Source organism: Talpa europaea, assembly GCF_964194135.1.
Source record: "Talpa europaea genome assembly, chromosome: 7".
In the NCBI taxonomy this organism is placed as follows: domain Eukaryota; kingdom Metazoa; phylum Chordata; class Mammalia; order Eulipotyphla; family Talpidae; genus Talpa; species Talpa europaea.
The window spans coordinates 1,763,003-1,777,650 of NC_140074.1; the positions used below are offsets into that span (position 1 = coordinate 1,763,003).

The window sequence follows — 14,648 nt, forward strand, 5'->3', positions numbered from 1 at the left end:
CAGAATCAACAATGTGGGCGCTGGACCCTCACACAAACATGAGCAGGGGGTGCCTGATGGAAGGGGGTGCTCTGCCAGGCCACCCTTGGACCCCGAAACAATGAGGCAGAATTGCAGTGGGCTCGGGCCTCCCCGGTGGCGCAGCGGTTGAGCGCTGGGTTGCGAAGCTGCCCGCGGCCTCTGCGGTGCCGGTTCGATCCCCGGCTGCTCCCCGGCCACCGGAGGAGGGTCCCGCATGGCGCGCAGACCTCTCCTGCCGCCCGCCGCTCCCCTCAGCAGTGTACTTTGGTCCTTCTGCCTGCTCTGCTCCCCGCTCTGGCTCTGGTGAATTCGCTCGCCCTCCCGCGCTTCTGACTGTACCCAGTGCTTGTATAAATAAAATATAAATAAATAAATCTTAAAAAATAAAAACAACAACAACAACAAAAAAAAAAAGAATTGCAGTGGGCTCGCGGAGAGAGGGGGAATGTCGCTGCAGGAGGAGAGCCCCCGAGGGGGAGAGCGCCCCACGGCTCCCACAGGTAACACTCCAGGTCCAGGTGTCAGTGAATTACAAGGCATAAAAGCAACAGGAAAAGAAAGCTTGATCACAGGGGAAAATAAAGAATTTGACAGAAACACTCCGAGGAAAAGCCCAGAACATGAATATGACTTAGCCCGTTAAATCGACTGAAAACCATGGGCAAAAAAAACTACGGCAACAGACTGTAAGAACAAATAGGAAATTTAACAAGGAGCTAGAAGTTATCAAAAGGAGCCAAATGGGAATTCTGGAGCTGAAAAGTACGATAATGTAAATGGAAACACAGAATAGGGCAGAGCCCAGCGGGCAGAAGCGAGACTCGTGAGACCACCCACCCACCCACCTACCCACCCAGGGAGAGAGGCCGGGGTGCCTCCCCTTTTAAAACAACCTGTAAAAGATGAATATGTGGCCATAGGAAGCTCCAGATGCTTCATCCCAGCTACACAGTCTCAGGACTTCCCCAAAGAGCTGAAGAACCGAAACTTGGTGGCTGCTGAGGGACAGCAAGGGAGGGAGCAGAGGGGGCGCTGGAATCACCACGATCGAGTAGGGCTGATTTCTTGGCCCAGGGCTGGTTCACCAGTGTCATCCGTCAGATCAAGAAGCCAAAAATCACACCATCGTCTCAATGGATGCCAAAAAAGCATTCCTCAAGATCCAACATCATGTATGATAAAAACTCTCTAAAAAATGGGCATAGATGGAACCTATATAAATATTACAAAAGTCATATAAAAGACCAACCCGCAGCCGTCAGAGTTGATGTTGGAAAGCTGAAAGCAGTGCAGGAACAAGACAGGGATGGCCACGGTCACCACTATTAACGTAGTTTTGGAAGTCCTTGCTGAAGCGATTAGGCAAGAACAAGATAAAAGGAATCCCAATGGAAAAAGAAGTGAAACTGTCAGTGTTCGCGGATGACATCTAGCATACTTAGAGAAACAAAAGGACTCTGAAAAACTTCTGGAACTAGGCAGCACTCCCACTGCCCACCTGTGACTATGCAGGTGCCTCTTTTCACCACCTCTCTCCCGCTGCAGGACTGCAGACTTCCTGCCTGCCCATGACCTGTCATAGGCCTCCTGCCTGCAACCGTGCAGGCCTCGCTTAGCAAACCCGTCCCTTCGGGGGCAGCTCTTCCTGCCTGCTGGTGTCTATGCAAGTGTACTTTACTTTTCTAACCCTTTTCCTAATAAGCCTGCTTTTTTTTAAAATTAATTTATACAAGCACTGGGTACAGTCAGAAGCGCGGGAGGGTGAGAGAATTCACCAGAGCCAGAGCGGGGAGCAGAGCAGGCAGAAGGACCGAAGCACACTGCTGAGGGGAGCAGCGGGCAGCAGGAGAGGTCTGCACGCCATGCGGGACCCTCCTCCGGTGGCCGGGGAGCAGCCGGGGATCGAACCGGCGCTGCAGAGGCTGCGGGCAGTTTCGCAGCCCAGCGCTCAACCGCTGCGCCACCAAGGGAGGCCCTAAGCCTGCTTTTAAAATATATTAAAAAAAAAAAAAACCTAGAAATAATAAGTGAGTACAGTAAGGTATCAGGATACAAAATCAGTACACCCAAATCGGTGACACTTCTATATGCAAGTGATGTATCAAAAGAAAGGGGATTCGGGAGGACAGTTCCATGTCCAGTGCCAAATAGGATGAAACGCCTGGGAATAAACTGCCCTACAAGATCTGTTCAAGGGAGGCGTCAGGCCTGGAGAGCAACTCAAAGCCTTATGCGAAAGTAAGAGCACGGGTAGGGGCACTCCTAGGTAATCATGGAAGTCTATTATTGCACTTTTGATTTGTAGCTCCTTTTTTATGTGATTTTTAAAAGCAAATTCATAAGACAATACGTTTCCATTCATGTGAACACAATGTATACGGTTAAAATCTGGCGACAGCCACATGAGTGGGGGTGGGGGGATGGAGGTAGGGAACTGAGTATATACCACTGAAAGCAACTTGGTATTATGCTAAGTAGGTTGTTATAAATTTAAGATGTTATAATCCCAAAGGTAACCAGCAAGAAAATAAGATTTTAGAAATACACAGGAAAGAAGGGAATCAAAATGGTGTGCGAGGGCCTCCCCGGTGGCGCAGCGGTTGAGCGCTGGGTTGCGAAGCTGCCCGCGGCCTCTGCGGCGCCGGTTCGATCCCCGGCTGCTCCCCGGCCACTGGAGGAGGGTCCCACATGGCGCGCAGACCTCTCCTGCCGCCCGCTGCTCCCCTCAGCAGTGTCCTTCGGTCCTTCTGCCTGCTCTGCTCCCCGCTCTGGCTCTGGTGGATTCTCTCACCCTCCCGCGCTTTTGACTGTGCCCAGTGCTTGTATAAATAAATAAATAAATAAATAAATAAATAAATAAATAAATAAATAAATAAACAAAACAAAAAAAATGGTGTGCTAGAAGAAAATCAGCTCAGTCTGTAAAAAGTAATAATGGAAGAATTGAGGAACAAAAATGTGTGAAACGAGATAAATAGCCTGATGGACGAAAGAAGTCCTTGTTGTAATGACCATAATTAAGTGGGTTTAATTCTCCAATTAAAAGTCATAGTTTGGCAAAACAGATTAAAAGCCATGATCTATGTACATGTTGTATTTGAGGAGAGTCTTTGGATCACAAAGATGAAAAGGATGAAAGAAAAAGTATAAATACAGGGCCTCCCCAGTGGCGCAGCGGTTGAGCGCTGGGTTGTGAAGCTACCCGCGGCCTCTGCGGCACCGGTTCGATCCCCGGCTGCTCCCCGGCTGCTCCCTGGCCACTGGAGGAGGGTCCCACATGGTGCGCAGACCTCTCCTGCCGCCCGCTGCTCCCCTCAGCAGTGTCCTTCGGTCCTTCTGCCTGCTCTGCTCCCCGCTCTGGCTCTGGTGAATTCTCTCACCCTCCTGCGCTTCTGACTGTACCCAGTGCATGTATAAATAAATAAATGTTTAAAAAAAAAAAAAGAAAAAGTATAAATACAGATATCCCGTGAAATGAGGAAAGGCAGCTGTGGTAGTTCTGTTATCAGACAAAATAGATTTTAAGTCAAACAGATAACAAGAGACCAGGTCAGCTTATATTGAGTACATGTTCACCAAGAAGAAATGGCAGCTGTGAACATATCAGTTCATCATGCACGTGAGGCAGAAATTGGCACAAAGAAAGGGATGAACAGTTGGGCCTCCCCGGTGGCGCAGCGGTTGAGCGCTGGGTTGCGAAGCTGCCCGCAGCCTCTGCAGCCGGTTCGATCCCCGGCTGCTCCCCGGCCACCGGAGGAGGGTCCCACATGGCGCGCAGACCTCTCCTGCCGCCCGCTGCTCCCCTCAGCAGTGTCCTTCGGTCCTTCTGCCTGCTCTGCTCCCCGCTCTGGCTCTGGTGAATTCTCTCACCCTCCCGCGCTTCTGACTGTACCCAGTGCTTGTATAAACAAAACAAACAAATAAATAAATAAATAAACATGCCTCTATTAAAAAAAAATTTTAAAAAATCTTTAAAAAAGAAAGGGATGAACAGTTGAAGGTCTTAACCCCTCACTTCCAGTAATGTCTAGGACAAACAGAAGGAAAAGATCCTTAAGGATTGCTCAACTACCGACTATGAAATGTGGCATTATTCAAATTGGGTTGTTAAAAGTTTAAGATATTCATTGTAATCCCAGAGGTAACTTTCTTCAGCATAACCGTATGTTCGATCGTACACTCAGCCGTCATAAACCTTGAGAGTTTGCCGTCCTGCAGTCACAGTGGAGTAAAGCCAGAAGTCAACAGGAGAAGGGAAGCTGGAACACTCATGAATACGTGGAAATGAAGCGACACACTCAGAAACACACACATGCTGGCGAAGGCCTTGAGACAGACGAGGACAAATGCCACGTCCCAAAATGTACGGTGTGCGGTGAAAGCAGCGCGGAGGCGCCTTCCTAGCTGTGGACACATCAAAGAAGATGTCAAATCAGTGACCTCACTCTGTACCTTACGGGACTAGAAAAGAACAAATTAAACCCAAAGCAGAAGAAAGGAAGATTAGAGCAGAAATAAAACAGAGAATAGAAAAACAGTAAAAAAAAAAAAAAATCAACGAAACCAAATGTTGGTTTTATGACAAGATCAACAAACCATTATTGACTAAGACAACAGGAGGCAAGACTCAAGCTGCCGAAGTCTGAAAGGGGGACCTCACCGCAGACCGTCACGGCAGTCCTGCCCCGACGGCTGGCGCGGGGGTGTTCGGCCTTAGGGAGTTCTGCTGTGACAACGTGGGTGAACCTTGGAAATGTTAGGGTGCCGCTTAAGAAATGCCTGGCGCAGGCTGTTCTGTGCCCCCCTCTGTCTCAGGTGGATCCTCTCAGGCCCTGCTCCTCTGGCCTGCACCCCAGGGCTATGCAAAAAAAAAAAAAAATCCCCGGCCTAGGGACGTGGAGACAAAGTGGAGCCGATGCGGGGCTGGTGGCGAGTGGGGGTGGAGAGGTCCGGCGGGCTGCGCTTGGCGTGACTGAAATGTTTTGGGGGCAGCGGTGATGGTCGCACAAGTGTGGATGGGATTAATGTCAGCAAACTGTACTCCTGAAAATAGTTAAAGGAGCATGGCTTATGCTTTACCCCAGCTTTCAAAAACAACCATTTCCCGACCCCGGACAGTAGCTGCCTTTCTACAGTTTGGAGGAAAAGGGTCATTTTCTGCTGCTCTTAGGGGGTCTTCTTTTGACCCCTCATTGGGAACTTGTGGGTTTGCATCACACGTGTGGGGGCAGGGGTTGCAAACTGACCAAAGTGGGGCAAAGAAAGCTGCCACATGGAGAGAGATGAGGCTTTATTTAGGGGCGCCCAGGAGGGGAGGGGGCCCTCTGGGGCCAAGGGCATTAGAAGCCGATGACTACGGGCATGTGAGCCCCCTCAATGTCCTCGGAGGGAGGTGCGGGGGGCCCCTCAGTGTCCTCGGAGGGGGACACGGGGTCCACGTTGGAGTCCTCAGAGGGGGGCACGGGGTCCACGTTGGAGTCCTCAGAGGGGGGCACGGGGGTGGCTTCCGGGCCGCTCACGGTGGGCAGCGCATGGTAGGTCAGCGTCCAGTAGTGCAGGAACTCGGACCTCAGGTGCTGCTTCATGGAGCTGGCGTCAATCTTGTTGTTGATCTCCAGGTAGTCGCCGTTCTCCACGGTGTAGGGTTTCCAGTGGGTGGGCACAACCGCCCCACCCATGTTGGGGTCCCTGTGGGTGAGAAAAGGCCGGGTGGGGGCTCGTCAGAGACCGGAGGCCCTGGCCCAGCTCTGCCCGGCTTGCTTGGGCAACCCTGGGCGCTGGCCCCAACAGCCGGGGCACCTCCCTGTATCCTGGGGCCTGGCCGGGCACCCACAAGTCCAGAGCTCATTTCCATCTACACACAGACCGGGACCTCAAGGCTCAGGGAGGTGAAGTGTGAGGGAGCAGGGGCCAGAAGCCAGGTCTGCCGGGCCCGGTGGCAGGAGGCTCAACCTCACCCCTGACTTACCCGCTTCTGGCAAAGTTGGTCCAGTAGGCGATCATGGCCTTGGAAACAGTCCTGTCTTGGGGCCGGTAGCCCAAGGGGGTGGAAAAGGGCTTCCCAAAGACGTACTGGAGGTCATCCGCGTGGTCGGCCCCGACCCACTTGGGGTAGATGGGCATCCGAGAGGGCTGGGAGAACAGGTAGGAGTAGGTCTTGGCACTCCTGAGAAGAGGAGGGAGACCACCCAGATCAGCAGGGCACTGACGCGCCGGCCCGAGCCTGACCCTGCAGGGAGGTCACCGGGGCCGTGGTCTGGGGAATTCCCACCAGATGCAAGAGGGAACCGGAATTCTCGCGCCGTGGAAGGAAAATTGGGAAGCTTCGCGGGCCCGGCTGCTTCCCCGCCACCAAAGCCTGGCGGCCACTTCCTCCTGATTCGGTCAAGAGTGGTTTTCTCTCTCCACGGGTCTTTCTGTCCTTCATTTAATTGGACAAGACTCCACCTGCGGATGTTTCCCCTTTTGCCTTGACCGATGGGAAGCTCGGAGCGCGCTGTGTCGTGCAGCTGTCGCCCAGCTCTCGCGCCGCTCTGGCCGGCGGCCCTCCGGACGGGGCCGAGCTTCCAGGTTCCTGTTGCCCGCCTATGTTTTGCGCATTCCCAGCTGATTTTTGTTTTCACTGGCCATGATTACACGAGGTCTTTAATGAGGCCGCAGGCCTCTGTTATTAAGTTGGCAAAGTGGAAACCCCAGGAGTGTTGGGGCACCATCCCGCATCTGCCCTTCCAGCACGCGGGCCGGAGGGAAGGAGACTCAAGCGCTTTCAAGTAAGGGAGAGAGTGCCGGGCTGGGCAAAGGATTGGGGGGGGGGGGTTCACCCCTCCCTGAGGCTGAGCAGGGAAGAGGAGCCCTCGCCAAGTGGGAGGGGCCCCGCTGCCTGCCCAGAGAGCCTCCCCGCCCCCCTCTCACTTGGCGTTGGCTTTGTGCTGGGCCAGGGCGATCTTGGTGGGAATCAGGAAGAGGATGTCCGTCTCCAGGTTCACCATGGTCTTCTTCTTGGTCTCCTGGGACGAGTCTTGGGCCCAGGACTCGGTGTACAAATCAAAGGTGGCATTGGCGCCCCTGAACCCCTTGATGAAGGTGAAATCACTGACCAGCTTGTAGAAGTACTCGCTGCAAGGACCAAGCCTCCGTCACCCGCCAGCCAGGGCCAGCGGGAGGGGGCTGACGCCCACCCTGCGGAAGCCACCCACGGCCCTCCAGCAGGGGCACCTTCCCCGCGCAGCTGGCCCTCCCCCCAGCACCGCCCCGCCGCGCCCCCTTACTCCGAGAGGGGCACTTTGTTGTTGTTGATGGCTGTGTTGTCCAAGTTCGCAAAAAAGTGGCCGTCCATGTCGTTGGTGCCCACCAGGTAGTCGATGTTGGCCGCGTTGGCGAACAGGTTGATGGGGTCGTCGGGGATGAAGTCTCCGTCCACGACGGGCAGGAAGCCGAGGTAGTAAACGATGGGGTCTGCGTGGAGGACCACAGGGTTCTCAAACCTTCCAGAACTCACCTGCCCCTTGGCTGCCAGGTCTCGGGGTGACTCCACCCCGACAACGCCCAGGGGACAACCCTGCCCTCTCTGGCCTACACCAGGGCTCCTGGGCCTGGGACCTCGGCTTTGGGCAGGGTGATTCTGCAGCGGCGGCCTGTGCAGGGGTGTGTGGGGGCAGCCCTGGCCTCGTCTGTTGCTTTGATTTTGGGGCCAGGTTTGTTCTGGCTGTTTCGCCTTGCATTTCTGGGGTTCGGCAAAGATGCACATGAGGCGCCCCTGTTGTCCTTGACCAGAGGAGCAAGAGTGGATTGTGGCCTCTGGGCCCAGCCTTCCTGGGGGTCAGGGTCCCCGGGACAGGAAGGGCCAGTGGCCACGCAGGGGTTTAGAGAAGGCTGGGTGAATGGGCGAGGGAAGAATGCGTGACTGGCTTGCACAAAGCCTCTTGGGATCCCCAAATCTCTCTAAAATTGTGTGTGTCCCTGGGGGTGGGGCCCAGACGTCCATCAGCTTCTCAAAGGCATGAGGCCCCCTGAGGCCAGGAGAGGACGGCCCTCCTGCCCCCTGTGCACCCCTGAGGGGTCAGGCGGGTGCCCTGGGCCTCAGAACCCCTCCTCCCTTCTCCTGACAGTGGCCCTGCACCCCCCACCCCGGAGCCCCTACTCACACTCCATGCCCCGCAAGGGCAACTTATAGGCCATGGTCACAGCGCGGGGGTCCGTGACCTTCAGACACTTGGCCATCCTGGCGGTGTCGTCCACCGGGCAGCCCACCTTCTCGGCGATCTGGGGGAAGGGCAGGTGGGTGGGCCGGAGCTCGGTGAGCGGGGGGTGGGGCCAGGGCAGGGAGTGGAAAGGAAGACGGCCCCCCCCATTCCCGCCCATACCTTTTTGGCCCAGGTGAGGGGCTCCTTCTGGATGGCCCAGGGAGTCAGTGCCACACCGCTCTGGCTGATGGCCCTCCGGATGAGGCCCTTGTTGTGGGGAGAGAGGGTCTGCAACGCAGAGGGGTCCTGTCACCCACGGCCCAGCCTGGCTCAGCAGGCACCCCCGCAGGTCTGCTCTGCCCTGCCCCTCCAGCCTCCAGCGCCTCCTCCTGAGCCCTTGGGGGCAGGTCTTTCCCGCCAGCAGCCCCAAACCTGCAGGGAGACACTGGCAGCTCCAGCTGATTCCCCAAAGATGGTGATGTTATTGGGGTCCCCTCCGAAGGCTGCGATATTCCTCTTCACCCAAGCGATGGCCATGTGCTGGTCCCAGAGCCCGTAGTTACCTGGGTGGGGCGTTGTCAGCACCCTGGGCTGCTGCCAGGGCGGGCCCGGGGGGTTGCATCCAAGTAGGACATGAGGAGCTACCCCAGGGGCTCCCGGGGGACCTCGGGGTGGTGAATAGTGGGTCCCCAGGAGGCGGGTGGGGTGGGGTGCTTGTGGGCCGTGGACCTGGGCCTGGGGACCTTTCTGCCACGGTCACTCTTGTCTGTCTGCCCCTCAGTGCCCACCTCCACCCCTCATTTCTGTCTCTCTCTGCTCCCCACCCCGGCCCCCAGGCTCTCCGGTCGCTGTCTGTCTCTCTGCGGCTGGCAGCCTCTTCCTCCTGCGTCTTACAGTCCATCTCCGTGGCCTGCCTCTGCCAGTGGGATTCTGAACCCTCTGGTGGCCGTCGGGGGGCTTGGGGATGAGGGTCGTCCTGGCCTCGGGCTCACGCCCACCCAGGCCGCACAGACCTGGCAGGTTGGCGTCTCCGGTGCTCAGGAAGCCCAGGGGGCCGACGCGGTAGTTTAAGGTGACCACGATGACATTGCCCCGCGTGGCCAGCTCCTCCCCGTCGTACAGGTAGTTTTTGAGGAAGTTGGGTCCATGGCCGGACCCGATGAGGAAGGCTCCCCCGAAGATCCAGATCATAACGGGCAGGTTCCGGGAGACTGAGGAGGAGGGAGCAGCGGGTGACCCCCGACACCCTCCCTCCAGGAGTGCCTGGCCCCTGGCTGGGGAGCGGCTATGAGCACCCCTCCCCTGCCGGTGTCAGGGGGCTTGGGCTGCGGAGCCCCAGAACAGCCGCGGGGCAGGGCCTGGGCCCTGATCGCTGGGAGCTTCCCGCAGGGGGCTGGGGTTGGGGGGAGTCAGACCTTCCTTCTTGCCCTGGGGGACCCAGATGTTGAGGTAGAGGCAGTCCTCGTCCCCGTACGAGCTGTCCTGGGTGATGGTGGCCTGCACGCATCGCCTCTTGAAGTCCTTGGCCTGCAGGGTCCCTGCAGGTGGCCAGAGGCAGTTGTGGGTGGGCGGCCAGCAGGCCCGCTCCGTCTGGGGCCCTGCCCAGCACCTGCCCACGCCCACCTTGCCAGCCGGGGTGTCGCTCGGGCTTCTCCAGGGGCTTAGGGGGAGCGGCGTAGGGGATGCCCTTGAACACATCGACGTAGTCGCCAAAGAGACCGAGCTTCTTGTTGACACCTTCCACGAAGCCTCCTTCGGTGTAGACGGCGCCCAGCTGGGTGGGGAACAGGGCTTGGGTTGGACAGGGGAGGGGCAGGGGCGCTCCAGAGACTGTCTCAAGGAGGGCCGGTCCTTGTGCCTGTCCACACTGTGGGGGGAGCCAGAATATTGTCCCCCCATCCCCTGGGGAGCCCTGTTCTTCGGATCTCACCCCAGAAGGCTTCCCGAAGGCTGGGAGAGGCGGGTGAACATTCGCCACCGTGATGGCCACCGCTTTCTCATGCGGACCAGGGCGGCAGTGGGCAGTGTCCCCCCAAGGCCTGTGTGCTGCCCGGCGCCCCGGCGCACTGACTCCCCTGTCCATCCCTGGCTCCCTGAGCACGGCCCAGCCTCCCCCCTTGACCCCACGCTCAAGCCGCCCCGCAGCCCGTCAGACCAGGAGCCCCCACCCCGGCCGGCAGAGCCATCTGTGCCTCCCGCTCCCTTGGGCAGTTCGCTGCGCCCGGGGCTGCCCCCTTGGCCCCCAGGGAGACTCCTGAAGGCTGATGGTCACCCACCGCCCCCCCGGAGGCTCTCCTGCTTGGAGTCGCCAGCTGGGAAGCGGCCGCCTGACCTCCAAGCCCAGCTCCTGTCCCTCCCCCCTCCCTCCTTCACTCCCACCCTGCAAGACTCGCAGGCCCCCGGGGCCAGATGGGCCGCCCACCTCATCACCACCCCCGGGGCCTGAGAGGGCCCTAAGCTAATAGGGCCCCAGAGCTCCCCCCACCTCCACCATCCAAGCATCCTTGTTCCAGGCCTCCAGGCATATTCCTGACCAGTCCCTGCTGCTGGGAGAGGGCCAGGGCCAGGGCAGTGCCTGGGGGACAGGGAAGTCACCTCTCAGAAGAGTCTCTGTGTGATTGAAATTGGCCTGAGGTCCTGAGGTGGCCTCAGAACCTGCCTGCGCCTCCAGGGCCATGGGGCACCTGGGGTGAGGGTCCCTGGGCGAGGGACAGGCTGAGGGCTGGACACTGGCAGGTGGGAGAGCCGTCGTGGGCCTGGGGGCGCCTGTTGGAGCCCTGCAGGTGCAGGAATGGCTGGCAACCCCCCTCTGTGTGTGGCTTTCCTGCCGGTCCCTCACACCCGCGGGGGCTGCCAAGCAGGGCTGGCCGGGAGGGGAGCAGCACTGGATGAGGGGGGCGCATCTCCGGAGATGGGGCGCATCGGCAGCCACCCCACCTGCACCCGATTCAGATTCCTGTTCAGCACCGCCGACTGTGAGGTGGGGGGCAAACCACTCAGGGGCTCTGCACCCCTGTCTCCCCTTCCATCAAAGGGGACACTTCCATCTGTGGGGAGAGGAGGGGCAGCCAGGCACTGCGGGCAGGCCGCCGGCTCGGAGCTGCGACTCCAGGGTGCTGGTGACACCTGCAGTGCGGATGAGCACGGCTTTTCGCTGAGTGTGAGTGCGCCCCGAATTCTTCCTGGCAGTTGCTTGCACTGAAAGTCACCCCTGGTTCCTATGAGACGCCAGAGCCCTGGGTGCCCGGTCACCCCACGAGTGCAGGACCCAAAGCTCAGAGCGGGGCCCAGAGGCGCTGTCCTGGCGCGGCTGGAGGCTCCTTCTTGGCTGTTTTTCCTGCTCGGTACGTCTGTCCATCTGCCCTCCTTTGCACCCCGGCTCCCCAGTTTCCCGGTTGCCCGAGCAGGAGAGGCCTGGCCCCGTCTGCCGGCCTCTCGCTCACCTTTGCGGCGCTCACTGCGGCCAGGCAGCAGGCCAGGCCTGCGACGAACAGCCCCAGGCGCCCCATGGTGCACTCCTGCTTCTGGGCGGCCCTTCCGCTGGCCGGGGCTATTTATGGAGCCCAGCGGCCAGCGCTGTGCGGAGGGCCCCTTCCTCCTCCTCCTCCTCCTCCGGCTCTGCCCTCCAGGCTGTACCTGGGGCTGTACCTGTGCCAGGGCCGTACTTGGGGCTAGGAGGCAGCTGCTTTCCCCAGCCGGGCTCAGCCTGGGCCAAGGTCGCATGCGGGCGGGTGTGCACACACGCACTCACAGGAACTGGCCGTCTTTCCCAAGGCTGCAGGGCTGTCGGTGCACCTGTGCAGGTGGCTGCCCACCTGGGAGCCGAGGCAGGTGGCGCCGGCAGGCCGCAGGGCGGGGGTAGTAGCCCTGTGCCCCGTGCCCCGGGGTGTGGTTCAGGCACTGACTGGAGCTCATTCCCCCTAAGAGCGTGGGGGTGCTTCGCCTCCGAGCCCTGCTGGCCCCTAAGTTCAGCAGGGGGCCCCTGGGGGCCAGGGCCAGTGACTTCGGGGACGGAGACAGCTGGGGCTACGGGTCAGCCTGTGTGGCTCACCTGCTGGCCGAGGGCCTGGGGTGCAGCCTGAGTGACTGCGGGGCCCCAGAGCACTAGCACCAGGTGACCCTGCCCTTGGGTGTGGGGAGATCCCCACGAGCGTCGGGGCAGAGGCCCGGAGGCAGGGGCAGGAGAGCGGGCTCAGCAAGGGCCCTGGGCTTCCTCAGCCGGCGCCCGGGTGGACACAGAGGCCAGGTCACAGGAACGTGTGACTGCGCGTGACTTTGGTGACCAGAAAAAGTGGTGACAAGTGAAAGGCCACCGGGCTGGGCCTCCCGGAGGACACACGGGCTCCACGGCAGAGTCCTCTCAATGACGGGGACACACGCAGGGGGCAGCCCGGGCGCTCCGGGCCAACAGCCCCTCTGGGGAGCCCTTCTGGTGTCTGGGGCCCTGCTTGCAAGGCAGGCCAGGGCCCTCGCTGCAGGCATGAGGCAGAGCGGCTGGGGGGAGGGCGGCTGGTGGCCCATGTGGGAGGGAGGAGCCAGGGCCGGGGCGGAAGGCCCTGCAGCCAGGCCGGGGCAAATGTGCCCTCGGCTGGGGGAGCTTGAGGACGGGGGTGCAAAGGGTTTGACGGGTGCTGCCGGGGACAAGGAAGTGCATCTGCTAACACACGCCTCTTGCCTGGCTCTGCCGATTCCGGGAAGCTGTTCTCCAGGAAGTCATTCTGACTGTGGGGGGCCCCGTGTGCGCGAGGATGTTGGCTGAAGTGTTGTTTATGGCAGCCGTGAGGAACGGGAGGGGAGGGGGCTGCCGCGCAGCAGTGAGGTCCTGCACACAGTAGGGCGGCAGTAAGCACCGTTCCCAGAGAACAGCCAGCAGGGCTGTGTGACCAGGGGCAAGCTGCCAGCTGCACCCCCTGCCTGTGGGCCCTGCTCTAGGGCGCTGACTTCTAGGGGTGTTCTTCTCAACCCGGAAAGACACGCCCCGTGTGTGAGGGCTCGGAGGGTCTCTCCTCCCCGCTCTGCGCAGGTCCTCTGAACTCTTCCTCCGTGAGGTCTCTGCGTCGTGCAGCTGTGCAGGGTGGCTGGCCTTGTTGGGAAATATGGGGTGTCCCCAAATGTCCTCTAATGCCTCCAGCCCGTCGCTCCTGCCCCCCCCCCGGCCCCCTTCAGCCCGCCCTCCCGTCCCACCCCTGGCTCTGTCCCCGCGAGCCCTCCGCTCCGCACCCCTCTGTCCACCTACCAGAGCTCTCCCTTCCCGCTGGCCCAGCCACTGGACCTTTGCGGGCCCCTTAACTTCCTTCCAGGGCTCTGCAGGGACGCGGGGACCTCGGAAAGCAGCCCCTGATGCTGAGAGGAGAAAAAGGCCCAGAACCTGAGGCTTTGCTGATGTCTGGGCAGCTTCAAGGCATCTCGACCACTCGCCTGAAATGCAGTCTTTAAGGATCAGGGCAAAGGAAGTTCTAGAAACCTCCACAAGTGTAGCTACACAGGTAACCTTCTCTGGTGCCGGCTTCCAGAAACAATTCAGATAAAAACACAATTGGAGACCAACCGGCGGCCGCGTGTCAGGATCTCACCGGCGCGTGGGGGCAAGTTCAGAACGAAGCGACGTCTGCTCGTGTCCGTGTTTCCGCAGCCTTGCACGCGTCCGTGCGTGCTACGCGTGGCCTTTGTCTACTCCTTATGGTATTGCCAGATTACTTTTCAAAACCCCTTAGAGGAATTCTGTTCAAATTGGGTCTCGAGAGAAACGAGCACCCCCGTGAACGAGGCCCTCCTCGAACGCCCGGACGAGCCGGAGCCCAGGGCTGTTCAAGGTCACGTGACTTGGGGAACTCCGTGATCAATCAACTGGCTCAATATTGGCTCAATAGTATTGAGACAGCTGTGTCTCGGGCGCTATCGACATAGCACGCGAGCATGTGTTTCTCTTCCACTTGAGTTTACTGATCAAATAAGGTTAAAATGCTCACGGGCGATGATGTGAGATAACAGGCATTTTTTCTCATCCACGTATTTATCTTCTAATGGAGGCGACACTGGCGTGCAGTGCTGGGTATGGGCCAGGGAACAGGTCCCCCCTCCTCAGATGGCCATCGCCCCCACCAGAGAACCTACATCCCTTCACCAGGGACCATGGGCCCCTCCCCCGCTACCCCCCCAATAGCTCTGAGGCTTCCAGGCTGTTTTGGTTTGGCCTGGCCTGTCCCGCTGTTCCTCTGGATCCCGCGTCGGCACGCCGCCATCCGGTACTTGTCATTCTACCTTCCGGTTCCGCCCCTGCTGTCACCAGCGGCAAGAGCTCATCTTTTTTTCAGAGCTGAAGAGTCCTCCAGCCTCCTTCACACGCTCCCCTGCCACCGGGCACTCAGGTTGCGCCCAGCACCGGGCTCCTGCCCCCAGTGCTGTGGTGGACACTTGAGTCCCGGCCCGTGGACCTGCTGGAAA

The 14,648-nt window shown here is 59.4% G+C and overlaps 1 protein-coding gene across 1 annotated transcript; it reads right to left on the bottom strand.

Moving 5' to 3' along the window:
- Positions 1 to 5,360: 5,360 nt before the first annotated feature.
- Positions 5,361 to 11,713, bottom strand: CEL (carboxyl ester lipase; the record flags this gene model as incomplete). Its single annotated transcript, XM_084236292.1, has 11 exons — positions 5,361 to 5,709; positions 5,990 to 6,187; positions 6,934 to 7,137; positions 7,290 to 7,476; positions 8,166 to 8,283; positions 8,385 to 8,492; positions 8,637 to 8,767; positions 9,218 to 9,415; positions 9,620 to 9,742; positions 9,828 to 9,978; positions 11,648 to 11,713. The coding sequence occupies 11 exons, from the start codon at positions 11,711 to 11,713 to the stop codon at positions 5,361 to 5,363; spliced, it is 1,833 nt and encodes a 610-aa protein (XP_084092418.1).
- Between the last annotated feature and the right edge of the window lie 2,935 nt (positions 11,714 to 14,648).